General features: G+C 35.5%; 1 protein-coding gene across 2 annotated transcripts; it reads right to left on the reverse strand.

Moving 5' to 3' along the window:
• Positions 1-5412: 5412 nt before the first annotated feature.
• LOC113050272 (vesicle-associated membrane protein-associated protein B-like) lies at positions 5413-26554 on the reverse strand. 2 transcript variants are annotated; one of them, XM_026213081.1, is made up of 6 exons: positions 26253-26554; positions 14723-14875; positions 10502-10605; positions 9116-9196; positions 8729-8902; positions 5413-7787 (listed from the first exon to the last, which is right to left on the reverse strand). In XM_026213081.1, the coding sequence occupies exons 1-6, from the start codon at positions 26308-26310 to the stop codon at positions 7629-7631; spliced, it is 729 nt and encodes a 242-aa protein (XP_026068866.1). In that variant the 5' UTR covers positions 26311-26554; the 3' UTR covers positions 5413-7628. The 2 variants fall into 2 exon arrangements, with proteins under 2 accessions (XP_026068866.1, XP_026068865.1); XM_026213080.1 differs by having other exon boundaries at positions 5413-7790; positions 26253-26551.
• Positions 26555-27151: the final 597 nt, after the last annotated feature.

Consider the following 27151-nt stretch of genomic DNA (forward strand, 5'->3'; position numbering starts at 1 on the left):
ATAACAACATGCCACGTTATTTTGTAAATAACTACATTAACCATAATCCTGACCAGACCACCAATCAGATGAGTCACTGTTACCATAGAAACTGAAATCACAGCAAAAGAACTCCTGCAACAACCAACTGCTCCCATGAAGCACTGTGACTGAATCAGACAGGTCTTCCTACAGTCTCAAACTACATACATTTTTATCTGTATCCAAATATTTTGTAATAATCGATTACTTTAAACTTTTTTATATTGTATAGTTTATTTTATTTTTATATTATACACAAGATTTAATGGGTTTAAAAGGTTTATTCTCTCCTAAAATATCCAATATTCCCTATTTTCAATATTTTTGACTTCAAAAATCAAGATGAATCACATGAAAATATTGTGATTCTCATATATGGGTGGTTTGTTTTATGACCTGTATAACAATTTAAAAAGTCCCCATGAGGGGAAAAAAACTGCTTGTATACAACAATGAGAATGTTATAAAGTCTTGTGTATTATTAAATCCCAGACGTTCTCAGCATTTGCACTTACCAGATAACAGCCGAACACAAAGTTCAAATCTAACTAACAGTAGGAATGAAAAGAAATTGGAAAAACCCTTAACTTTGAAATGCTGATCATCGCAAAGCCTTAATAAGCCATGTCATATTGCCAGCCGTTGCCCAAAATGCTCAAGAGACTTCCACTTTCTACTCCATTTCTTTTCATTCGTCTTAGAACTACGTCATTTAAACCATCTACAAGCTTATTCCTGTTAAACAACCCGTTTGGAATCGTGAACCAATGGAGTTTGTGGTTTTTCTGTTAAAAGTAATGAAATAATGGTCGCTGGCCGAGGGATGTAACGGAAGAGAGCAGGGAAGGCAAAACGAGTCAGTGAGTCACATCCAAAAGGCTGTTCATATTAAATGGTGTCTATAATGGAGGCTCTGGGTGCCATGAGGTAATGCTTTCTGCTTGTAACAAGAGTTCTGAAGGTTGGGAATTTGGAAATAATAAAGAGAGGGAGGAAGGGAGAACAAGTCACCTTTCCATACTGACAGTCGCATACAGTGTCTGTTAGGAGCTCGCCAATAACAGCAGATGAAGTCCAACAAAACTGATTAAAAATAAGTGACGATTTTCAGAGGTCCTTCTACAGTTACATTTCAACAAATAAAAGCCAACTATCGAAAGATCATATCACAAAAAAAAGCCTCAAGCTTGTAATCATGCTTCTTGCTTGTCAAAAGAATCTATAAAAAGATTTAACACAAATCCTATTTTACACTGTTCAATGAAAAGTTGCGAAGCATAACAGCACGACTGTGTCCTAGTTCCAACGTCTTTGCTCCAGTTATTATTGCTAATGGGATGTGCGGCTTTGATCATTGGCTCTTGTGATCAGGAACAACACACTAGAGCTGCTGTTCTAAACTAGTGGGTCATGAGGAGCCAGGATGACAAAATAAACCAGCTTATCAACTTTTAAAAAGGGAGGAGGCACATTTCCCTTGTCCTTTGTTGTTGACATCAAAGGAAATTGGGTAGAAGCTGCCTGAATAGCATGACATCCTCAAAAACTACACAAGGTGAACAAAAACAGGAGCCAGACTGCGTAACATTCACTTTCAAAGAGGATGGACTTGGAAAGTGCACAGTGTGGTGAATTACTGAAACAATTACATTCAAGAGAAATTCTGAAACTCTATCAAGTCAAAGTAGAGTCAAATAAAATGTTTCTAAATTACATACACAGTTCTGTTTACGGTTCAGGATTTCACCGTCAAGTTTCTGGTTTATTTTATTTTTTTTATAGAGGAAGGAGGCATTAAATTGATCAAAATGAAAGCAAAGACATTTATAATGTTAAAAAAAATGTCTATTTCAAAAAAATTCTGTTCGTCTGAACTTTCTATTCATAAAGAATCCTGAAAAAAATGCATCACAGTTTCCACAAAAATATAAAGTTTTCAACATTGATAATGATAAGAAATGTTTCTTGAGCAGCAAATCAGCATTTTAGAATAATTTCTGAAGGATCATGTGACACTGAAGACTGGAGTAATGATGCTGAAAAGTTTACACGAGAACCTGAATTATGGTAAATAGTCCAACAATAGTATTCACCTTTGAAAAACATGAACAAAAAAATATGAAATCAACTAGACTTGACATGCACAGTCCACTGAGTGATCCGTATGTGGAACCAAGTTCACATTTTGTAATCATGCATTCGAAGGAGAACATGTTTCTGGCTGGCAAACGATAATAAAGAAAGGTACAGCAACACAATGCCAAAGTAAAACCTTTTCCTTCAGCAAACCAATGCGTCCAAACCTCAGAATCTTTGTGGGTTTGTCATAATAATTTCCTAGTTAGGAAACAATGTGAACCAACTTCTTAAACAGACTGATGAAATCCAGCCTTCGATGCCAAAATTATAAAAGTACAAAGATAACATTCCATTCTTAACCTCTTCCTCGGTCAGCCAGACAACTGACATTGCTTTAGATGTAGCAGAGATGCTTAAAAAAAGTGTTATTGTATCTCATTACTAAAGTATTCTTCACACATGGTAAGCATTTGCACTATTTATAAGTCATTATTTGATGGTAGTCCTTCCAAACCATCATACAACTGATTTCATCTCACAAAATTATACTACCTAGTCTTGGGACAGCACAAGTTGCTTCATACAAGTCTTCCAGAGTACAGTAACAGCCTCAATATGCACAATTCATTAATACTTGCAAAGAAGAGTTACGTCAGGGCCATATTTGCCCATACATTCTCGACTACAGACTTCCACTCCATTAGAAGCATCCATTACAAGACTGTACAGTCCAGTATATGAGCTGCAGCTGTCTAATAAAGTCTCAACATCAGCCAGACCCTCTGGCTAAACCACTGACAAGAGGAAATATTAAAAGACATACATGTCTTTTTCATGGCATCGGTTTTCAAAGTGTACGTGTGAGGTCCTGTAATGGATCAAATTACATCCTTATGAAAAATCAAGGCGAATTTCCTTAAGACTAACCTCATTCCATTCACGTCTAGTTAAACTATGCTTCTTGTCCATTCACAGCAGAACACAGAAACAAATAGATGTTTATTGTTCTTTGTGAGATGCAGTAAATACGGTTCACATTCATAGAAACTTGAAAGCTAAAAAAAAAAAAAAAAGGACAGCAATTTCAAAGTTTAGACTAAAAAACTCAGTCAGTGACAATCACCACACTCTAAAAAAACGCTAAGTTGTTTCAAATCCAACTTTGGGTCAAATATGGAATACATTTATTAAATTACATTTAATAAAGAAATTTAACCCAACAGCTGGGTTAGTCCATATTTGACCCAAAGATGGGCTGAAACAACCTAGCATTTTGTAATCTTCAATTAAAGAGTAAAAAAAAAAAAAACAGCATTTCATTTACATAAAAATTTGGTTTTTTACAAAAATGTAAAATATATATATATATTTTAAATAAAGCAATTTAAAAACACTTAATTGAACAAATACCAACTAAAGGCATGTATGCATTGATGCAATTTATTTCAATGTCTTTGATTATGTTTCTTAATGTTCTTTGCATTGCACTAATCAATAAAAAAATTATTGTGCTAAAATGTTTCTGTTAATTAATTACAAACCAACATCTACTCTGTATATTTTCAAAATGTCATAAAAAGTATAAGGGTGCATTATGTTTTTTTTTTTTTTGCACAGGCCAAACTAAAGTCTACAATCCTGCAAGGTCAAATGTGTAAAATCCAAATAAGCATAGTAAGCTAGCTGGAACTGACTTCTTTTTATTACATTATTTTTGCACGGTATGTATACATTTGTGCAGGTGTTCTGTCATTTTCTGTAACTTGAACATCTACTTGCGGGTACAATAACTTTTAAAGTTATCATCAGAAGCAGTGCGGTAGACCTGTGGTGGAGTTTCATGATGTCACAGGTCCATAATAGAGGTTTATAAGTTTTCAACCGCAACCGTAATGTTTGAGAAAGTGAAAATTAAAACTCTTAAGTAGTAAAGAGTACAATTTCAAGTCATACGATGAGTCTCTAACAATGCAGTCGACACAGAAATCTCTTCAAACGTGCAACAGGAATTCAACGACAGGTGTACTATCCATCATTTTGCTGTCACTATTAAAACAAATTAACAACATTAAAACACATAAGGCACACAACTCAAGAGAACACTGAAAATGTACTAAAGAAATAGTTAAGCCAAAAATTAAAACTGGCTGAAAATGTACTCACCCTCAGGCCGTTCAAGATGTAGATTCGTTTTTTTTCTTCATCAGAACAGATTTAGAGAAATATAGCATAAAATCATTTTCTCACCAGTGGATCCTCCACAGTGAATGGGTGCCGTTAGAATAAGAGTCCAAACAGCAGATTAAAACATCACAGTAATCCCCATAATTTGGGGTAAATTAAAAAAGTCTGGGAAAAAATTGATTTGTTTCTTACAAATATTTCTCTTCACAAGACTTTAATTGATGGACTGTAGATTTTTCATTGATTAAGGTGATGTTTTTAATCAGCAGTTTGGACTCTCATTCTGATGGCACCCATTCACTGCAGAGGATCCTTTGGTGAGCAAGTGATGTAATGCTACATTTCTCCAAATCTATTTTATGAAAAAACAAACTTGTTTACATCTTTATGGCCTGATGGTAAAGAGTCCATTTTCATCAAGTTTTTATTTTTGGGTGAATTTCTCTTTTAAACAGACACTGGAAACTAGACAAAAGAACGAACAAGACAAAAAATTTTGGACTGGGGCTTTATTGATTTAATTTGTTAAGATGCTACATAGTCCAACAAAGATGGGGTTTCTTTATATACCATTATAGACTACTTGACTAGGAATATCAACCTTAATTATCATCTTAGACTCATTTATTTATTTATATACATACGAAATGGTCACCTTCATGTTTACATCATATGTGAAGGTTTGGGGCACTATAATAAGGTCTAGGTATAATTACAAGCCAGCTGATTGGCTGATAGGTCCCCAAATCCCTCCCTCTCCATGGCAATCAAACTCCTTCGTGAACTATACATAAACTGCAGTCCAAAAATCACTATACCCTGAACATCTCCTGAAGTTTTGTCGTTTGACAATACTGTAAGCTCCTCTGTTCTTCGAAATCCAATATCAGCCAAAGGTACTCAACTGAAACAAAAGCTTCTCAAGGAGGGGGGGCAGAAGAGAAACATTAAAGAAAAAGACACCGCCCACAACACCAAACTATGACACAAATACATATCAGGTCACAAAATGGTCCCCTGTAGGAAGAGTCTCTTTTGTGATATAATTTAGGCAAATTCACAAAGATCAGACCGTTGTGCATGGGAAGATGACATTCTTTATATGTAGTGCATTTTTATTACAAACAGTTCTGTGCAATAAAAGCTTTATTCATAACTTAAATCCAGACAAAACAACTAAATTAACATCAGAGGACAGCAAAGAAACAGAGGGCTCAGGAAAACAGTGCAGAAATGTCAGGAGTGTATTTTAATGCCATATGCTGTGAGATAAACCAGTGTTGTGTACATTTCAGACCACCGACAAGGCATATTGAAGCCATGCATTTATCTGGAAATGAGGTGTAGGCTTGGCATGGCTAAAATACAGGTTACAATACTCACATGTGTCAGTTTTTAAGGGAATAGTTGGCTCAAGAATCAACATTTTGTCACCGTTTAATCCCTGTCATGTTGTTCCAACCTCATTTTATTCACTTGAAACCCAAAAGGAGATGCCACGCAGAATGTCCAAGCTGTTCTTTTCCATAAAAGTAAATGGGGATTTATCTTGAAAAGAACAAGAAAGCAAAAAAAACATAAATGTGATCCAGACAACATCTGCACTATATGCTGAAGTCATATGATAGCAGATATTTTCCACTAGTAACCTTACCTAGGAGCTCTAAAATGTTAATGTATCATTATTTCATATAGTCTGCCAACATAGAATATCATGCAAACCCCAACTATTCATATGGCTTCAGACAACTTGGAATACAGCGCAAAAGATGTTTGGACGAGTTTTATAATACCTGCATGGTGCTTCTTCATCACCATCTACTTTCCTCGGTATGGAGGAAAAGCAAATCTTTGTGTTTCACAAAAAAGAGCTGGAACAACATGAACATTATGACAAAATGTTAAAGTTTGGGTTAACTATACCTTTAACTACTTTTTTGTTCTTTTTTTTTAGTGGGTAAAGTGTTTATGGACCTGTAAACTCTCCTCGTGGCATCTTCAGACAGAAAGTTCATAGGGAGAGAGACCTTCAACAAGTTGCATGTACATGGTGCATCAAAAGTATGCTTAGCAGCTGCACTATTACTGTATATAATGACTTGATCAATAAATTAACTCTGGTCTACAGGCAGCAAAACGGAAACAGAGGTGCCTGAAAAGGATATTTCACCTATGGAGCAGCTTAATAAAATATAAAGTCCTTTTTTTGCTCTCAACAGAGCCATGCATTCAAGCGCATATCCCTTACCAAAAGAAATCGACAATAATGAAAGGTGATTCTGATTCTGACAGGGAACTTGTTTTGTGCAAAGCTTCATCGAAAGTGTGGGTTTCAAAAAGCGTCAGCCCTGTGCCTTACCGACATACACAGCAGTTCAGAGAAATGTTGTTTCAAATGGTTTTTGGAGCAAATAATGTTTTCGGTTTCACCAACACTTTCCCAGTAACAGCAGATTGAAAGATCAGTCATTAACAATACATCTCCTCGCTTTTTTAATTAAAGATGTTTGAATCCCAAAAGAATCCAATTGTGACCCAAGCCACTATGGGTGGTTTTGGCATTTGGATGTCAATTGGTGGCTGATTGCAAGTGAACATATGTGTGAAACGGTGATAAAAACATGGATATTTAGTGACATTATCTGATTCGCCGAGGAACTATATGTTGAATCATAGTACGTGCTGCTGGTACTCAAACATATCAGTCGGACTGAACGGAGGAGGATGGAAGATATAAAATGCATGCTATTTAAACAACCGTGTGACTAGGGAAAAACCAGAAGGCTCGTTTTATCATTAACCTGAAGAGGGATTGAAAATATACAGGCTGAACTTCAGTGAACTGCTGCTTTAATGCAGGAAGTCTGCATATGCATAAATTAAATGCACATGTGACGCATTTCAAAGACGTTTAGCATTTGTATACAGACTCAATTAGCTTTTGACCCACTGAGAGAAAAAAAAGTGATAAAACAACATTCACTCTACCACAACTCAATCGCACATCTGGTGTTAGAAAATCCCTACAACATTTTTAGTGTTAAAATCTATGACATTTGTTATCTATTTGTACTTGCATCAGAAAAAATTAAGGAACAGGGGCCAGAATGATTTCACAATTTTGAGGCAAGAGCTGTGTCAGATTATTATTAGTTTGATGATTTTTTTCTTTGCACATAACATGATGAAATTCCTTGATCTCTTTATTAATTTTACACACCTCACTAATCCAAAACTACCCAAATGATATGGTACTCGGATTAAACGAATTCTGCATTGGTTACTTTTCTGGTTTGTTTTTGTTACATCCGCAATGCATGCTTGCAGTGATCCCCTCTTGGAATTTACAAGGCCAACTTGCCTACGATGACACCCACGACAAAAAACAGCACAATTAGAGCGATCACCCTGGTGCTCAGCCCCTCCTCCTTCACTCTCATCGCTGGAGATGAGTGCGGAGCGGACATTACTGTGCTCTTCCTCATCCGCAGACCATCATCTTCCTGCTGGGGAGGCGATATAGAGGGGAAGTGGAGAGAGAAATGAAGATAGTTAGATGACAGAAATAAATTGGCCCTGTGCTGGTCTCAATAAACAAGGAGCAGTAATGGTCCCCAGGTGCAGGTTATCTTCAGTTCTGTCTCTCAAATGTTTAAACACTATGGTGAATGAGCACATAAGTCATGTGGTCGATCAGTATGTGTTGTTCACTGGCAGATACTTATTGTCAATACCTAGAGAGCAGGATGGCAGATATTAATAGTGCATTTCTTAAAGGCAGCCTGAACACTGACAAACGGCAAAGTTGTCGTGAAAAACCTAAAATACCGTTTTTGGCACAAGTAATAACCACTTTAAAGATAAGACAAAATGATGTCTGTAATTAGATTTAAGACGGCATCTAGAGAAAGTGCAACCTTAAAGCACATTATAAAACGTATTTATTTTTTTGACTTTTTATCATTTTTATTGTGTCTAAAATCAAGTTAGGTAATGAAGTGATCATACAAGAATTGGCCGAAAAGCATCTGTGTGTAAAACCCACATTTAACTTCTCTTTCCAGTCATGTGTATTGTGAAAAGCTCTATACAAATAAGTTTGAATTGATTTATTTGAAGTATACTTAATATAAATTCAATTCTGTTCTATACACTATCATTCAAAAGTTTCACTGAAGACTGGAGTGATGGCAGCTGGACATTCAGCTTTGCACCACAGAAATTAAATTACAGTTTAAAATATATTAAAATAGAAAAAGACAAATTCAGCCTCTGTGAGCATTACGAGACGAGACATTAAAAACTGTTACCAACCCTAGTCTTCTAAACTGTAGTGTATATAACGTAATATTACTCGGACAATTGAAAATAGAAAACAAGAATCTGATGTTTTATGACTACTGCTGCTGACATTTGTGAGAATGCAATCAGCAATTATGCTCACCCTGATCTGTTTGTTCTCCTCTCGTAGCCGCTGCACCTCCGTCTGCAGTCTTTTACATTCCTCCATGATCTTCTTCACCTCTCCATCATCCAGACTGACCATGGACTTCATGGACAATGTGGATGATTCCGACTTTGATAGACTGGAGGATATCTTATTGCTTTCCATTTCATGCTGTGGCCACAATCAGGTTTACACGCGCGCACACACACACACACACACAGAGAGAGAACGAATCATGAGCAAATGCATCCAAAAAAAGAGTCAAGAATCTGTTTTGCTTATTAGTTTTAGATGAGGACGCCAGGCCTGCTGTCATTGTCTTTTCACACACTGCCTAGAGCTCAGTGCTAACATGAGCAAGAACATGAAAACCCATCCACTCACTGTTTTCTCATTTTCAGAGGGCATCTCAAAGACACATCTCAGCTTGGAGTCCATCAGATCCTCGGGCTTGGCGTCCTTCCACTGCATGAGAGAAGAACAACATATGTAAACACATGCATACATATGATTATGCACCAAATAAACACCTCATGAGCGGTCCACAAACCCTAGCGACCTGCTTACATACACAGAAGTTTTAGGCTCATGAAGATTTCCCAAAAGAAATGTAGCTTATAGAAAAAGTACAACAGCATATTGAAAAAAGAAAATATCAATCTCTGAATAATTGTAAATGCTCAATCTGCTTCAGTGTTTGAGTGCTACGTATTTCTCATGCAGAAGCTTCTCCACACACAAACTGAGCCAACTGTGAAAGTTAGCTGCATTAAATTGCACATTGAGAGAGTGTTACAAATCAGTTATTTGTGAGGTTTCATTGTAGTTATATCTTAGAAGGTATAAACCTGGGTAGGCAGCAGGCAGAGAGGCAGTCGGTTAGTTTTGGAGCCATCAACAGGAATGGTGGAAATAGCTCAGGACAGCGAATAAGTAGCCAGAACTCTGCTCTACATTCTCTCTCCGCTTCTCCATTCCTGACGTTTTCATAACCTATTTATCGTTGCATCTTTACATGCATTCACATTTTCAGCACGCTCTGTTTAGGGCGTCATTCAGAAAGCTCCTAAAGAGTTATGAACATGAGATATGGATCGTAGTTTGGGCCCCAACAAGTGTCGCTGGAGTTATGTTACACTTATTTGTATTACTTGAACAGCAATCTCACACTAATTGTATCATATGGTGTTGCTCTATGCTGAGGGTTATCGTAATATTATTGCTTACTGGCACTGCAGCACAATCTCTATGAAGCTTTTATATTGAAACACTAAAATATTGCAAAATACATTTTAATGACCAGTAATGTTATTGTTCTGTTAACTGAAAAAAAAAAAAAAAAAAAAAAAAAAAAAAAAAATGAAAATACATTAACACACGAATATTAGATGAAAATGTAAACTTAAAAACAAACAAAAATAAGATATGTTGTCTTGGAAGCTAACTAAAAGAAGTACTAATATTATTAAACCTGAAATGAAAATCAAATAAAGCAAAAAAAAAAAAATAAATAATAAAAATGTAGTAATAAAATGTAATAATAAAAAATAAACATAAAATGACTCGAGCATAAACAAAAATTTTACTTTCATTTAGCAGTTTCAAAATATATTTTGGACCAATTATAATCAGCAATGGTTTTATAATCCATTAAATATACAGGCTCCATAGTGTTAATAAAAAGGAGCACATGCGACTAAAAGCCGATGTTTCTGAACAAGTGAACGAGTGTAAAGCTTGAGAAAGCAGGTGGCATGGATCAGTACTCACCACTCCCTCAGTGTCCGTCATGTCAGGTGGAGCCAGCAGAGACTGTACCATGAACTTGTGTTTGCTTTTCTCATTCGGATCATAATCGAATGGTTGCAGCATCACTGTAGATAAACAAACACAAGAACATAAATACATACTGAACAATTCATTTAGCATTTCCCAGATTTTTTATTAACAGGATAGTCAAAAGAGGACAGGAAATAATGGGTGGATGGAGGAGGAACCGATTTGGGAAATGAGCCAGATTCAAACCTGCATGAGAACCAAAAGCTAGGCCATGGCTCCAACACAATCTCTGCATTTTAAGGAATAAGAAAACTGTAAAACTGCATGCTATTAGTATTAGTAGGAGACAAAGGCGTCTGAGCAGTCCAAATGTGATAAAATACTTGGGTGTCAAGCATTCATGTTTCACAGAAAATGATTTAGTTATTCATTGCATCTAATCCCACTACAAACATTGCTGATAAAAACTTCAGTGAGCCCAGAAGGCCAATTTTTCTTACAGCTTCTAAACAGTGTTTTTCACGTTAATAATTACACATTCAGCCTTTAACTCAAACCAGGTGTCGGTGTGAGGAAGTTCACGTCTACAACAGCACCATCCAAACGGCCATGTTTATTTGATGTCATTCCAATGAACAAAAGCTAATTTACAGCTTTTACCATGATTTCTTACACCTGGCATGCGAGGGCTCTGGCACGGTTGAAAATGGTATTAAAAGGCTGAATTCACCCCCAACACCCTTTTTAAGAGAGACAATTCAGATTCAAAAGTGTATTTTTTTAACATTGGGGGTGAATGTCTGTGTGATTTTGGAAAACTGCTGCTTAGTTTCATTAAAAACTAATGATCTCTTAATTTCAAAGCATCTCTTAGATGTGGCTACTACTGCAGGGCACACAGAAGGTGCATGCCAACTCCCCTGCAAGTTAAAAACCTCACTCTGGTTTTGTGTGCCATTATGGCAGTCAAGCACCATTGACATTGGGAATGTACGGTTTTGTCAGCCCCAATCTTCCCGCCTACACTTGAAAGAACAGTGTTTCACAGTATTTTACAATATTAGTGTTTTACAGTATTTAATGCTGCTTTGGGTGCACATAAGAAACTTCTTTAAAAAAACTAAAGAAAAAAAACCAACAAATTGTTCCAAGTCCAAACTGTTGCACTGCAGAGTAGATGGCGTAATATGTACATCACAATCCAAATGACAAAAACCTTAATGTTTAGACTGAAACAATTATATGCAATTAGATCTCAAACCACATGCGAATATGAAAAACAGATTTACTGTTTTTTATCTAATGTTCAGACTACAAATAACTGATTAGACTTGAGTTGGACAAACCAAAAAATCTCATTTTTGCTGCCTGTCTAAACAAAGCCGGAGACTATATAGTCTAAGAATGAAGCGTTTTTGTTCTGAACAATAAAATGGACGGCTCCATGCTGACTGTGATTGACAGTTCTTTCTGGCAGTTCAGTAATGACACAATCCAACAGGAGGAAGGCAGAGATTTAATGCTGATTAAAGGAGGAGAGCATTCCTTCTTTAACAAAGAACATCTTTATGTCATGCTTAAATGTGCAAAATATGGAAAAGGTTAGCCTGAAGATGGTTGAAAAATTACAAGAAACACAAAAGATAAAAACAACAACCAATGCAATCTATTTAGAATGAATCTGATTGTGTTTGGCCATTTTAATGTGATTGACCTGATAAACATCAACTAGGGTTGCATGATTAATCGCGATTGTGCACACATTTAGCCAGTAAAGCCAGTTCTGTGATTAGCAGTAAATCTCCTTCACTTGCTTTCAGGTGGAAAAGCATTTACTACACAGAGCCGTAGTTATCTGACAAGCTATGCAAAATCATGTTCGTAATCGCAGGCGATATAATTGTAGGATATGAAATCAACTAAATCGTTGGCAGCTGTTTGCGTATCTTTTTAGTGAACTATGGCTCGGTGTAGTAAATGATGCTCCATCTGAGAGCATGTGAAAATACAACATTTAATAACATGTTTTAACTCCAAATTAATTTCATAACGTCAGTCGAGTGTTAAAAATAAATCCTTCTGTGAGATGATGTGGCTTCTTAGAATAATTAAGGGACACAATATTTCATTGCATTCTAAGCAGTTATAATGGTTATGTCGATTAGAATTTCTTTATAGATATACTTTATTATGATAAATTATAATAAGAACTCCTCAGATAAACCATATATTGCCGTAGCTGTTTTTAGGTCATGTTGAATCAATGGAAGCAGTTAAGTCTTCTGTTTATTCAGTTGTAGCGATTTCCTGGATTTCTTCTTCGGGGCATATTTGGATTTTCAGCGCGAAAGCCCTCTGGCCTTTGGATGGATATTTACTGCTGATCACTGAACCGTGCTTCACTGAAAGATACACATGACAATAGCTTCTTCTTGCCATTTAAATTCGATTAACTGTGAAGCCCTAGCAATGTATGAGCAATGTAGAAAGTTGAGAATTGTTCATGTCCTGAAAGGTCCTTCTGAATCTCCTTTTTGTTTTGAAACCACCTTTGGCACCATTTCTGTCTTTAACACAAATTTTGTGAGTTGCCTGCACATGATGTTCTTTCTTGTATTCTTAGAAGAGAACTATTTCAAATCACACTGAGCTGGTGTGGACAACAGCATAAAATGGTTTCCTGGACAATGTGAATTCAAGCGATGATAAAAACTACAACAAATCACCTGACTGCAGACAATCATTCCTCTGCATAATTAACTGGATCCCTGGAGATAAAAAGCGAACCACGCTATTAATTATGAAACATGACCTCCGATTCCCCTCGGGAAAAACGGTGAAGCTATAATAGAGAGAGGGAGAAGATGTGAGGAAATCCAGACAGCATTAATGGTTTGGAAAAACGGACGTAACATACTAAGTTCCAAAGGTTCTAAGTCACAGAAAGGTATTAACAAGTAGAATAATTGTAATATAATAATTAAAAAAATAATATAATTAGAATAAATTATAATTATGAACTTATTAGACCAACAGATAGGATTCAAATAAAATCCATCTTCAAATGTGTCAGCAGGATAAGAGTTCTGACATGTATATAATCATAAGAAATTAAATTAAAATACAATTACAATTATTACTTTATTGCAAAATGTATTAGACAGAAAAAACTAAATTGTGTCAGTCACACTAGTCAAACCTATTTTCTGTTGTAACTAGCAGCGTTACAATCACAATTACCAGTAACCCCAAATATTACTTTACATTTCGAAATTTCAGTGCAGAATTCTTTTTTTTTATTTTTTATGTTGCTGCTAGTCAAACAGTCATACAAGCATTACATAAGGGTGACATTTTTAGATGTGTCATTTAAAACACATAAGTCCTCCGACATGAACTCGACAGAAGTAGAGTTTCTGCAATCAGAACAGATTTGTGTGGGATTCAGAGCCTGAAGTTGTTGTTTATGAACTGTCAATGACAAATAACTTCAGAACCCAGACTGACAGTGATGTCTGAGAACGGATGGAGAAGAGAGGCTCATCTCACAGATCTGGATAAAAGTCAAAAGCACATTAAGTGAAATCCGTTGTGTATCTGCTGTGGTTTACACGCCATGGACGAGTTAGCCTGTCATTGATTCAAATAGCAGTCAAGAAAAATGGTGTGAGTCAGAGCTATTGTACATATTGACAGGGACCAGGCATCTCACCATGGAGAGAAATCCCAAAACACTGGAATCAACATGGAATAATGAGAGCAATTTAAGAACGTCCATTAGATTCCAAGAGGCGCTGAGATTTCAAAGGAGTTGAGTTATTAGGAAAACTCTCGAAGGTCTCAGACACCAACAACTGTTGTTACAAAAATATCTCTTGGTTATGTAAAGGCTTCGGTCATGCACAAAGAGCAGTTGGGTAATAGATATAAAGGTGCTGTATCAGAAACATTTCCTTCATTTTGCCAACCAGAGTATCTCACAGGAGATCCGTTTACGCCAATGTCTTCATTAATCTGAATGTAGTCTAACTGAAACTGGAAAAAAAAAACTTCACTTTTCATTATTTGGAATTAGATTTTAATGTGTTCATGTATATCTTTGAACTTTGCAACAAGTGTACTTTTGTATTGGTATTTGCATTGGTAAAGTTGGGGCATAGCTTTAAAGTCTTAATTTATTGTGAATAACATCAAAAAGACAAATGATTTTACCAGAGACGTTGATTGAGGTTCCAGCATCAATCACTCCGCTGTTTGGCCGCACACAGTATCGGCGCGGTGCAGTCGTCTTTACTTTAAAGCACACATTTCTGTCTGTGGGGTTAGCAAGCTTTAGGGTGGCGGTCACCACATCTGTAAATGGACCTGAGGGGAGAAAAAGAGGATATTACTGTACATTCAAAATGCACTTAAATGATTTTAGGGTGTTCAGTTCGCACTGCAATTCAGTTTCTAGGGTACACTGGGTGGTGGCTTTCCTGCAAAAATATCTCAAACTGATCAAGTGCAATATCTGCAGCCAGACTGCTCTTAATGTCCACATCGATTTACAACTCATAACCAACAAATCAAATTAGTGGCACATTACAAAGTTTAGTGATACATCAAAGGCCAAAATACCACAGTACTGTTCTCAACTCTGGCACTCGCTTTACACTGCGGCAAAGAATAAGGGTGATTTTCAGGAAAATGGAACAAACTGAATTTGTTCTGCCAAAGGCTGATGCTAATCAGTCCACATCACAGAATCAATAGATTTAAACAGAGAGTGGAGACTTGAAAACAATATGGTGACAGAGAGAGAAAACGGATTTCAAAATCTTGGGGTCAGTAAAATGTTTAATGTTTTTGAATGAAGTCTCTTGTGCTCACCAAGGCTGCATTTAGTTGATCAAAAACACAGTAAAAAAAAGTATATTCTGCAATATTATTACAATTTGAAATAACTTTTCTATTTTAATAGATTTTTTAAAAGACTGCATCATTACTGCAGTCTTCAGTGTCACATGATCCTTCAGAAATCATACTAAAATGCAGATATGCTGCTCAAGAAACACTTCTTTGTTCTTATCAGTGTTTAAAATAGTTGTGCTGCTCAATATTTGGAATGGAATCTTACTTTTTTTTAAAGGATTTTTGACCAAGAAAAAGTCCAATAGAACAGCATTTATTTGAAACAAATCTTTTGTGACAAAAAATGTCTTCTGATTAACTGAATGCATCCTTGGAAATAAAAGTATTCATTTCTTTCAGGCCAGGCTTTTGAACAGTAGTGCATTTCACACTGCATTTTAACTTAAAAGATTTTATAAAAAGATAAAAATATTTTTATCTTTGGCCTAAATATCCGTCCTTCTTTTTTTGTTACCCTGAAAGTATTTGTCTTTATACAAGGGAAATTAGTTTGGCTGTAATGCTCAGACAACTAGGGCTGCATTAACGTTCGGCCGATCATGATCGTAGCAGCACTACAGACAACTTTCAAAATAGTAAAACCAACATGACAAAGAATTGTGATAAAATCATGAATCGTGATATTTAAATAAATAAATAATCGAGATATTATATTTTTCCATATCGCCCACCCCTACATATAGTGTTGCTTTTGTAAATAAAAATGATGACTAAATATCCTCATCAACGAACCATTATCACATGATGAAAACAAGACGAGAAGCAACATAAATGCTGGTCATGTGACTATAATTAAATGTATAATGCAATATTGTTGACGAATAAAAACGAGACTAAATGTGGTTTACAAAATAAAAACTATGCTAAAATGTCTCTTCATTTAGTTGGCGAAAATGAGACAAAACAAAATGTTATAGTGTTACCTCATTTAGTCGCGTTATCATCATTTTGCACAGTATTTCTGTTTACTGTGTCTCACTTCAAGGGCTGCATCAGGTCGTACTGTGCAGATGCAGGCGACGTCACTTCCTCAAGCCCCACTCACGGCATTATTTAAGTAAGAACGTCACTAAAACGACACCTTCACACAAAGACTAGACTAAAACTAAAATTAAAACAAGCCGCCAAAAACAACTGTAGCCTAGCATCCGGCATCTTTTTGCTTGTTTCCCCTGGAAATAATTTTCGTTTTAACGTTAAATTTAATATGTATGAGAAACATACAGTATATGACGACATTAAATTGAAAGTTTTGAGTGGAAAATTATTTGGTTTCCCCTTCATGGTGCATTGGTTTCTGCTCGAACAGAAAGAGTAGATAAAATCTCTGTCCGTCAAAGATGAGTTATGGTGCCAAGATTTTGTCTCATTCACAAAGATTGCTTTTTCTTTTAATGCATTCAAGGCCACATAAAACAGAATAATTTACAACATTTTTAATTCCACGATGTGACAACATATTTCCATGAGAAACAGGATTTTCAACAAGAAGCAGGACTTTTGTGCAAGATATTAAATTTTGATTATCGATTACAAAGGTAAACAATTCAAATTGTGCCCATACATAATCACAGATACATCGAGTCATTTCTGATTCAACGTTGATTTCATACATGCTAGTTCAGTCTCAAACAGTGCCACACATCAAGTATACAACACCTCATCTGAGTTCATTCTATTAAACCAGTTAAATTATTGAGAGGCTGTGACACTTGAAACCCATAGTGAGGTGGAAAGACGCAGATGAACTAAGCGCCTTGGGCCTTTAAAACCTTAATAGAGAGACAAACATTGCACAAGACCTAACAATGGACTTGGACCTGGCCAAAAGCCTAACGCTCCAAGTCATTTCCATTCATACAGACCTATATGGAAAAACTGATACAAATAGGGTAAAAATAATTACAAAGCATGAGTCAAGCAGAAAAGGATCTTTCTTTCTTTGTATTAATTTCATTAGGTAAATCATAACGTCACCAATCAATACCAATAGCCTAAAAGGAACAAAACACTAAATTTATGAAAAAAAAAAAAAACACCCCTATATGATAAGGATAGGTATTTTGAGTATCAAATAAAAATAGAAGAAACTAAAGTGTGGAAGTATACTTACAATATCCATATGTATTATGTATGTAATTTTAATGCTATTACCTTTGAGTAGATATTTAAAGATGGCCCTCTTTAAGCATGACTGTTGAAATGAAATGGTAAACTTTAGAATAAGTCTGAATTTGAAACATTAATGAAGGATGATAAAAACTGTAGAAGTATTGTTCCTTGTTAAAGTGTTAATTTCAATATTTACTAATACACTTTTACATTTTAAAGTTACTTCTGTTAACAATAGTTAATGATATATGAACAATATTTAATTAATATTAATATTTGTATTCATTTACAATGTATGATTCAGTATGGTTTTTGTTTTTAATAGTAAAGTACTATTTTAGTTTTTGTTCAATATCCATTAAAAAATTATCAGTTGATTAATTGTTATCGGCAAGTGTGGTCCAACCTAGCTATCGGTATATCGGTATGCATTAATAAAGTAAAAAGATTTAAAAAAAAAAACTATATAAACATTTTTAAAAATTGCAGCTATTGAGTAATGCATACTTTACATAAATATTACTAAAAGCCATGTAGCCTCACTTAAGACATTCATTTTTTTTTCCTTAAGAGGATCCTCAGTTTGACCTCCAGAGTCAGACCGAGCTTTCAGAAAGTTCCAGGATATTCTGCAGACACAAAACATTTTCCTCTGAGAACCTTAAAAAAATGATTGTACACATCATTTACAGTTGAAGACGCTTTTCTGCCAAACAAGGTACTGCGGTGGAAAAGCTTCGAGCGATTTTACTTTCCTTTTGTACGGCTCGGAAAGACCCAACACATCTGTCTACAGTAATGCAGTATTCATCTGCAAGGAGAAATATTTGGCATCCACACATGTGCAGATGTGACTTGTCTTTCCAAATCGGCATTTCAACATCTGCCTCTCGTTTACACCCTGCTTTACAGCCCTAAAACATATTTATTACAGGACCATTTCATGATCATTATAATAATTCAGTTATTCAAGGTCTGAATCAATGAGCACTTATGTAACTTCACCACATAGGACAAGGTATTATTAGGCCAAAAAGGTGCAGCCCTGCTAAATCAAACAGATGTCACGGTATCTTAACAGCTTTGCCACATTACTACTACAACTGGGTCACCTTGAAATCTCAGAGGGATGAAGCCATCGTTTGTACTTCCCCAAATCACATATAATTATTTGCTGAGGCTACTTCAAGATCTCCACAGATGAGTCTCAGATTCAGACGCTTTAAATAATAAGTGGCATGCCTGGACGGTTGGGTTATTGTTACCTGAAGTTACTTGCTACTCAAGAGAATCACTGACTTTTCAATGAAGTGTATTGTGGGGGCGGAGTCTGAGGCAGGAGGCCTGGCCTAATTTAAATTTGAATGAGAAATGAAGTTGCTGTGGGTCCTTTATGGTGAACGACCGATCCTAGCAGCCGCCTCGGGTGGGAGAAAGTCATTTCCAGTGCTGAGAAATAAATGCACTGTACCTCATTTATAAAACATAAGTCTGCAACTGTACTTTGGACTACACCTAACAACTACGAATGAGATTTGAGATCTCCACAGCTTTGTTTAGAATGCCTTAATGTAAAGTTGGCTTTAAAAAAAAAAAAGTAGCTTTGATTTAGAATTTGTTTAAATCATGGCTATGAATTCAATGCTTATCTTATAATTCAATTAAATTATTTAGAATTATTTTATGCATGTATTAAATCGGGCCAAATTGAATACAAGTAACAGAAGATGCATGCCTTCAAAGAAAAATATGCATTCAGAAGGATGCATTTCTAAAAACATTTTACAACTTAATACAGTCAGCCATGAGACGTTCATGGTGCTAAGAAAAAATGCTGAGACCTAATGATGCTTGTCCAGTGTAAGGAAAATGATATACAGGGCTCCAGACAAAAACAAAAATCCACTTAAAAGATCCACTGGTTCCTTTTAAGAAACACAAAAGGTGCCAAATTATTTTAAACGCCACAGAAAAAATGTGTTTTATTGATCTATTTTAAACACCTTAACATTTCAGTCATACTTTCATGAGTTAATCATGCATCAGAGTTTTAATCCATCTTTTAGATGGTCAGGGAACTAAGGTTCACTTAAAGTGAGAATTAAACATCTTTCCCAACTTGAGAAGTATACAGTAACAAATAATTTAATATTACACAGAATCTATGCCAATATCATGGATCATAATGTCAGCATCACTTGGCCATTATATAGGAGATGTTGAATCTTTAGTTCTTCGCATTTGGTCTCATCACGTACAACAGATAAAAATACAAATAAACAATATAGCGCATATATTAAGCAAAATGGTCCTTTTTATAGTTATTTTGGATGCCAAAAGATTATTGTTCTTAACCCAAATAAAGCATTTTTTTCTTGTTTTAGGCATAAAACCTCACAGAATTACATATGATTTCTCTGAACACACGACTTATGTTATTTTGCTTTTCAAGTAAATCTATTTTTTATGGATACTATGGCTGTCACTTTTGTGAAAAAATCATTTTCGATTTTTGAGAGATAAGTGTTCATTGAATTGATTGTAAAATCAATTTTCCATGTCTAGAAAAAGACGTTTCCTTTTTCAACGTCAAATAACGGACGGACGTAAAGAGAGCGCTGGAAACACACAAGTCACCAATATTTCTTATTTATTGGCATGAAGATTTGTGCAGAATAACAAACAGCATACAGCAAAAAATATATGTGCAGAGGGGACGGCTGCCATAACAAAAGAAAAACATCAGTGCAGGCTTCAACCCGGCTGCATTAATTTATATACAAAAATCTCCAAGATTATTTTAAATAATGGTTCAATCCATTTCAAACAACTGTTCAAAAAATTTAACTTTAAATGGACTTGAGAACAGGCCATGTGTGTTTTTTTTATTGAACGTAAACAACATAGGCTAGGCGGCACTAATTAAATGCGCAAAAAAGCTAGGGCCATTACAAATTTATTGGACAGGAAAACAAGTCGATCAACATTTTCGGGGTCCAGAGCAGAGCATTTTTTTAATCACTATATGTCCAGCTGTTGAGAAGACGCACTCCGACCGCACTGATGTCTCAGGGACATTCAGGTACAGCTGCGCAAGGTGGGATTATTACTGCCAATTTTCAACCACAAAAGCTGGTCACTGTCAGCTTGCAATGGTCCTTTTCATAACTCAGAATCTCCTGTAACTACCGCGCCGCGAGACCTCCAGATGCGCGTAAACGCATCTTTACATTGACTTAACATTGAAATCATTCGCGCCAGGCGCTCTATTCGCGTTTGGTGTGAGCGCAGCATAAGAGGTCGCTTTCGACGTCACTGGGTCTTATAGGTGCGTTAAATTGCTGGTATTTTTTGTCTAGCTTTTGCAACGCATACTCAGAGGTGGGTAGAGTACCCAAAAACTTTACTCAAGTAAAAGTAAAAGTAATTCTAGAAATATTTACTCAAGTAAAAGTAAAAGTACTAGTCTTGAATAGTTACTTGAGTAAGAGTAAAAGAGTATCGGATAAAAAATCTACTCAAGTAGTTAGTTACTAGTTACTTTGGGTGATATATACGGAGCCTTTTTTTATATAGATATATAGACAAAAAATTTATGTAATGTATGTGTGTGTGTATAAATGTATATATTTCATCAGCCTTTAATCCAATTTATGTAATTTATTATAAAACCCTGTCTGTTTATTTAAGTAACAAATATAGGTATCATGCCATAACATATTTTTAATACGACTGACTTTATTTTAAATGTGAATTTAACATTGAAAGTTAATGTGATATAAATATTGCTACTAATCTTTCATTGTTCAGAAAGAGAGCAAATAACATTTACATTATTAAACATAATTTTCACTGACAGTCTAGATTTCATTCACTCTCAGAAACTACCATTAAAATCACTGAAACTGTTAACACTGTGAAATCAATATCTTAATTATAGATTCGTACACACATCTGCACTTTGTTGTTTCTGACGAGAGAATTCGGCAGAAAGAGGTATTCAGTAAGTGAGCAAATGAAGGAAGCACCGGCATTTCAGCGATGACTCATCGGAACACCTCTGATTGGCCATTGCATTCAAAAGCTCAACAGAACCGTGTGTGATTGGTTAATGCGCAGCGCTGTAAAACGCGTCTGTCTCTGGCTCAGCGCCAGCAAGCGATCACAGATCTGAATTTAGCAGCTGATGATATGACTTGCTGAACGTACTCGCACTGGTGTGATTGTATTAAAATCTTAATCGGCTATTCTTTGTCTTTTGGAAGCTGCATTCAACCTGTTATAAGCCACACGCGTACAACTAACTAATGTCACAGTGGTATCGTGTACTGTAATCGAATGTAGCCCAAGTTATTACCTGTTAAACAGTAGACAGCACACGCGTTCATCTAATAAGGATCTCCATCGCAAGCAAATAATAGCCTTTGCAGATTAGCTTTCAATTCAGTGCAGTTCCATAGCCCCGTTTTCAACGCTGCTAATATTCTTAAACGTTACAACTGTGAACCGCTTCAGAGCTCAGCGCGTGCGGCAGGGAACTGAACGACTCAATCAAACTGATTCATGAACCAATTCACTCGTTTGCCAATTGGTTTGATCAAGCCTTTGAACAGAGTTGACTCAAAAGAATGAATCATTCGCGAATGGGCATCGCTCATTGTCCAGAGAAAAGTAGACGGCGCGTTTGGAATAAACTGAAGCATTTATTGCATTAAGATAAAGTAACGAGAGGGGCGTCGCCCACAGTAACGAAGTAAAAGTACAGATTTTTCCCAAAAAATGTACTCAAGTAAGAGTATAAAGTACCCATCTTTAAATATACTCCGAAAAGTATTCGTTACCCCGAAAAATTACTCAAGTAAATGTAACGAAGTAAATGTAACTCGTTACTACCCACCTCTGCGCATACTGCACTTTCGGAATTCTTTATTTTCTTTTTCTGTTTGTTTGTGAGTTTTGTTACATCCAAAGATCACCAAAGGAAAACTAAGCAATAAAAAGGTGCAATGGTTACACAGTCATTAGCCTTCAATATCAGTGTTTATGAAAGGTTTGGCTGTTGATAAGTTGTGTGTCAGCTGTTCTTTTCAGAGTTTATTCATTAATCATCTCTAATATAAGACAAGCTTCAGACAGGAACCACTATTAAACAGTTAGCAATAAGTATTTTGACTACGAACTTAATACACTGGGGAGAACAAATGGCATTGAGAGATATCTGGCATCGATACATAACTCCTGCAGCCATGAACATGTCTAATGTCACCTCTCAAGCTGCTGCTGTGAACAGGCAGGAGAACTGCTCTCATTTTTGAAACGCCTAAACAATGAACCCAAGACCATGGCATTATAAACAATTACATTTATAACTTAAGGTTTACGAAATGCCCTGGTTAACCCGAGACAATATACAAGCTGTGTCCACTGTGTCCTGACAAATGACTACAAGAGGAAGAAAACTACAGGAGCAAAACTGATGAAAACTTTACATTTAGAGCATAATTCAGAAAACCAGCCAGTATGATATTACTTACATTTGAAATAATTATCAAAATTAACTTTTTTTGTCCATTCTGTTAGACAACATTTTGTAATAATACTTCCTTAAACAACAATACAAGTCAAGAATATTAATTTGTACTGATTTCAAAGCATATTAAAGCAAAACAGGAATGGCCCAGGGATGGGAAATTCTAGATGAGAATGTAATCAACAGTACAACAATAAAATGACAATATTTTGAAATATGACATCAACTAGTGTGTATAACATACTTGTTTTTAGCATTTAAAGTTTCAGATGGAGTCAAAGGCACTTTTACCCATTCAAAGCAAATGCATAAACTAATAAAATGTACGTCCTGATTGTAATACCAGCTACTTTGGATAAAGGCGTCATCCAAATGCATAAATGTAAATGTAAAGTTGAGCTCAATGTGCTTTCATTGAGCTCCTTAAAGGGACAGTTCACCCCAAAATTAAAATTTCTGTCATCATTTATTCATCCTCATATCTTTCCAAACCTGTATAATGTTCTTTCTTCTGTGCAACACAAAAGAAGATATTGTGAAGAATGTTGGGAACAAAACTGACAAAATAAACATATTTCTAAATATAAATAATGATCTTATTTTATGTTACACATAAAAAAATGTAAGGGTAAGTAAATGATGACAGAATTTCATTTTTGAGTTAACTATCCCTTTAAGTTGTGCATGAACAAAAGAAGATCACATGAGAATTATCAGTACAGTAATTGTATAGCAGCATTCTGATTGGCTGATTATTCTGTAAATGTGATAATGCCACCTATAATGTTCACAAACTATCTGCAAATCAGCCTGAATGGGTCATACTAGTGGAATTGGACAGCCTAACTAATAACATACCCAACAAAGACATTTGTGGAAGTGGCGGTTTGAACATGTTTTGTCTGTGCCTGAAACTATTGTTAAACCTGAAGTGTTTACAGAGGATTTATCGACTAATGGACTGGTTAATACTAGCAATTATTGACCGTTGTGGTGAATGGGAAAGCTGCATACACATTACACAATGATACTTATGTGAGTTGAGATGAAACCGATTTAGTGACTGATCTGTCATGGATTATTGAAAAATAAAAAATGTAGGGCGGGGACTTGGTTCCTTCATTAAATGTTGATTGAATTTTGAAATGTGGGTGTTGCACTCAAAAATGGAGGCAGATTAATGTGAGCTTACAGCTAAATCATGCTTAAATATGTTAAAATACAATATATACATGTATGAATTATTCACAAAATGATCAATAATATGAATTTAGAAAAAATGCCAACTTCGATAAATACTAGGCCTATGGAATAAACATACAACAATATAGCATTGGTCTGTTGTGAATAGTAATTGTTGATGCCTATACCTTTTAACCTTAAACTGGGTAAACATTAAATAGCACATGAACATACATGTATGGAGTGGACTAAAAGTCCCAAACCTTCTCATTTCAAAAGTCTGAAATGCTAATTTGAATGAAACATAAGTTGTTTTTACAAAAATCCCAATTTAAGTTATTTCACCACAGAGTGATATCCATGTCAAAATCAGCCAAAAACAATCAACTTGCCTCACCAAAAGAAGCCAAAATACATGACCCAATTATTCGGGGTTACAAATCTAAACATGAGAAGAAATTAAGCTTGACTTTGACAGCGGTCATTCAGAGAAATAATGTCAAGTAATGACACAGAAATATCACATAAAATAAAGACATACATTCTTTGTTTATAAGCTAAACCCTAACATGCAAAGTGACACCATTGCTTTCTGGAAATAACCTAATTAATAGGGTTGTAAAATTAATAGAATTTCTAATAGTGAATACAATTAGGGATGCCATAATTATGTAATCGTTCAAAGTGGCAATTAATCGTTCAAAGTCCACCTATGTTATTCGGCATGCTTAATACGCGTTTTTCTTTCTACAGGTTATCTTAAAGGGTTTTCCATTGTTTTAATATTGGTTTTAGTGTAACATTATGATAACATGCATATTTTTGCTTTATTTATTTAAAGAAGAAACCAATGCAAAGTTGACATTTGAAGCTTATATATTGATAATATTCAGTCTTGTGACTGGCTTGAAGACCGGGAGGGCAAAACACCCATAGAACTGCAGCACAAGCCTATCAATTTTCCCTCTGTTTCACAGCCGCAAATATTTATTATCACCTCTCATAAAACAAATAAAACAAAGGTATGTGAGATTTACTGAATTTTACTACTTAATGCAAACTGCGTAAAAATCGAGACTTAGGTCTCTGCAGAGCAAAAGTGGGCGTTTATCACCATGTGGGTGTTTTCAAACTGCTGGGTGTTTCTGAATCATGCAATCTAAATGATCCCCCTTACCCAACCCCACCCCTAAACCTAACGTCACTATTGCATCAACCAATCAAGTATCATGGTGTAAAAACACCTTGATCTTGTAACTCCCATTACTTTCCTGCAGAGACCTATACTTGTAAAAATCCCAAATCCCTCCAGGTGGGCGTTCCAATGAGTGAGTGACGTCATGTCAATACTTTCAATAGAAAGCAATAAAAGTTTTTCAGTTAAGAGTGTTTTCAGCTTGTTTATTTTCATATCATATCAAATTAAAATGGTTCTTGGTATAAACCATTCAATGGAAACTGTAATAACCGTAATAATCGCAATTACCGTTTAAAGAGAATAATCGACTATTCTTAGTTTGTCATAATCGTGCAACCCTACCTCATAATAAACCACAAAAAAAAAAAAAAAAAAATTATAAGCGACTCTATTTAAAAATGTAATGTAAAGTCGCTAATAATAAGCGGACCTAGCAACACCGGTTGCACCGCTTCATACAAACCGAATTACAGAGCCTGTATGTAAGGCCTAAAACAGGCTAGCTCTAGCTAACGTGCCTGTCAGTCTTCTGCTAAACCCAGTGAGCACTTGATTTACCCTTTGCTCTTTGACATGAAGGACATTTGATGTCATTCAAAGAAGAGTCTGGAGTCGAAAACGATTCACCATTACGGCGCTGCGCCATAATTATTATGATTAAGTTACAAGGTCTGAGGCCTGTCAGAAACGCCATCTCACCGCCTCCTGCTGCCCTTAACCCCTATATAAACACGTCGGCCGACCCTCCCTTTTTGTGCCGGGCGTTAGAGCCGCTAGTTCACGGCCGTGTCGGTCTCTCAGCTCACCTCGAAACCTCAGTTCGTGCTGCGGTTCTAGAAGCAGGACCTGCTCTTGCCTGGCCATCTCCCACTGCGCTTCAAACGAGTCGACTGCTGCGCTGACGTCCGCTCGAACTGAAGGTGACGGGCTTAACGGCTGAGGCTGTCGATGAGGACTTCTGTTACATTTATTGAAATAAAAACTCCACAAGGCAGTGGAAATAGCTCAGTGTTACCCGATCCACCAGCGACTGTTGTGATGCAGCAGGAAGAGAGGCTGGCTGTGACGTCACTGCCCCTGCAGTATGCACTGAGTAGTGGCGACTGATGTGAGCAGAAGGGTGTAGAATGAGGGTGAGGGTGGGCGTGGTCTTTATGGCTCATGTTATGGTAACTTTGCAGTAGTATATTCACATATTTGCATAATATATTAACATACCATGACGACTAAAGAAACTGCTTATATTTTGCAGTTTTAAAATAATTGTTTTTATTATTATATTAATATTAGGTTATATATTAAAACTATTAAATATAGTTTTTAATTATAACATAATATAGCCTGATAAAAATACATAACATTATAAATAATTTTTTCCAATTTCTTAAATCTAAAAATAAAATAAATAGACAAATAGAAAATCGAATATACAAATATAAAAAATTATATACAAATGTATATATTTTATTATATAATTATTTCATTTAATATATAATTATTTCTTATTGATTAACCTTTTATTTAAAATATACAGAATATTTGATCTAATAAATAAATAAATAAACAGCAAAATGTTTATAAGGTAACTGAAAATAATGAAATTATTTGTATTATATACTTACAGTACATAACTGTAAGTATATTACAATATAATATTGAATTATATTGTATTAATCAAAACAGTTATAATTATATTAATATAATT

The sequence above is a fragment of the Carassius auratus genome, chromosome 31, assembly GCF_003368295.1.
Source record: "Carassius auratus strain Wakin chromosome 31, ASM336829v1, whole genome shotgun sequence".
Lineage (NCBI taxonomy): Eukaryota > Metazoa > Chordata > Actinopteri > Cypriniformes > Cyprinidae > Carassius > Carassius auratus.

Coding starts and splice junctions, on each gene's coding strand:
- LOC113050272 (XM_026213080.1), bottom strand. CDS start 26,310: ATGGCCAGGCAAGAGCAGGTCCTGCTTCTAGAACCGCAGCACGAACTG. Junction 9,197..10,501: donor TGACGGACACTGAGGGAGTG/GTGAGTACTGAT, acceptor TCTCTCATGCAG/TGGAAGGACGCCAAGCCCGA. Junction 8,903..9,115: donor CCTCTGAAAATGAGAAAACA/GTGAGTGGATGG, acceptor TTGTGGCCACAG/CATGAAATGGAAAGCAATAA.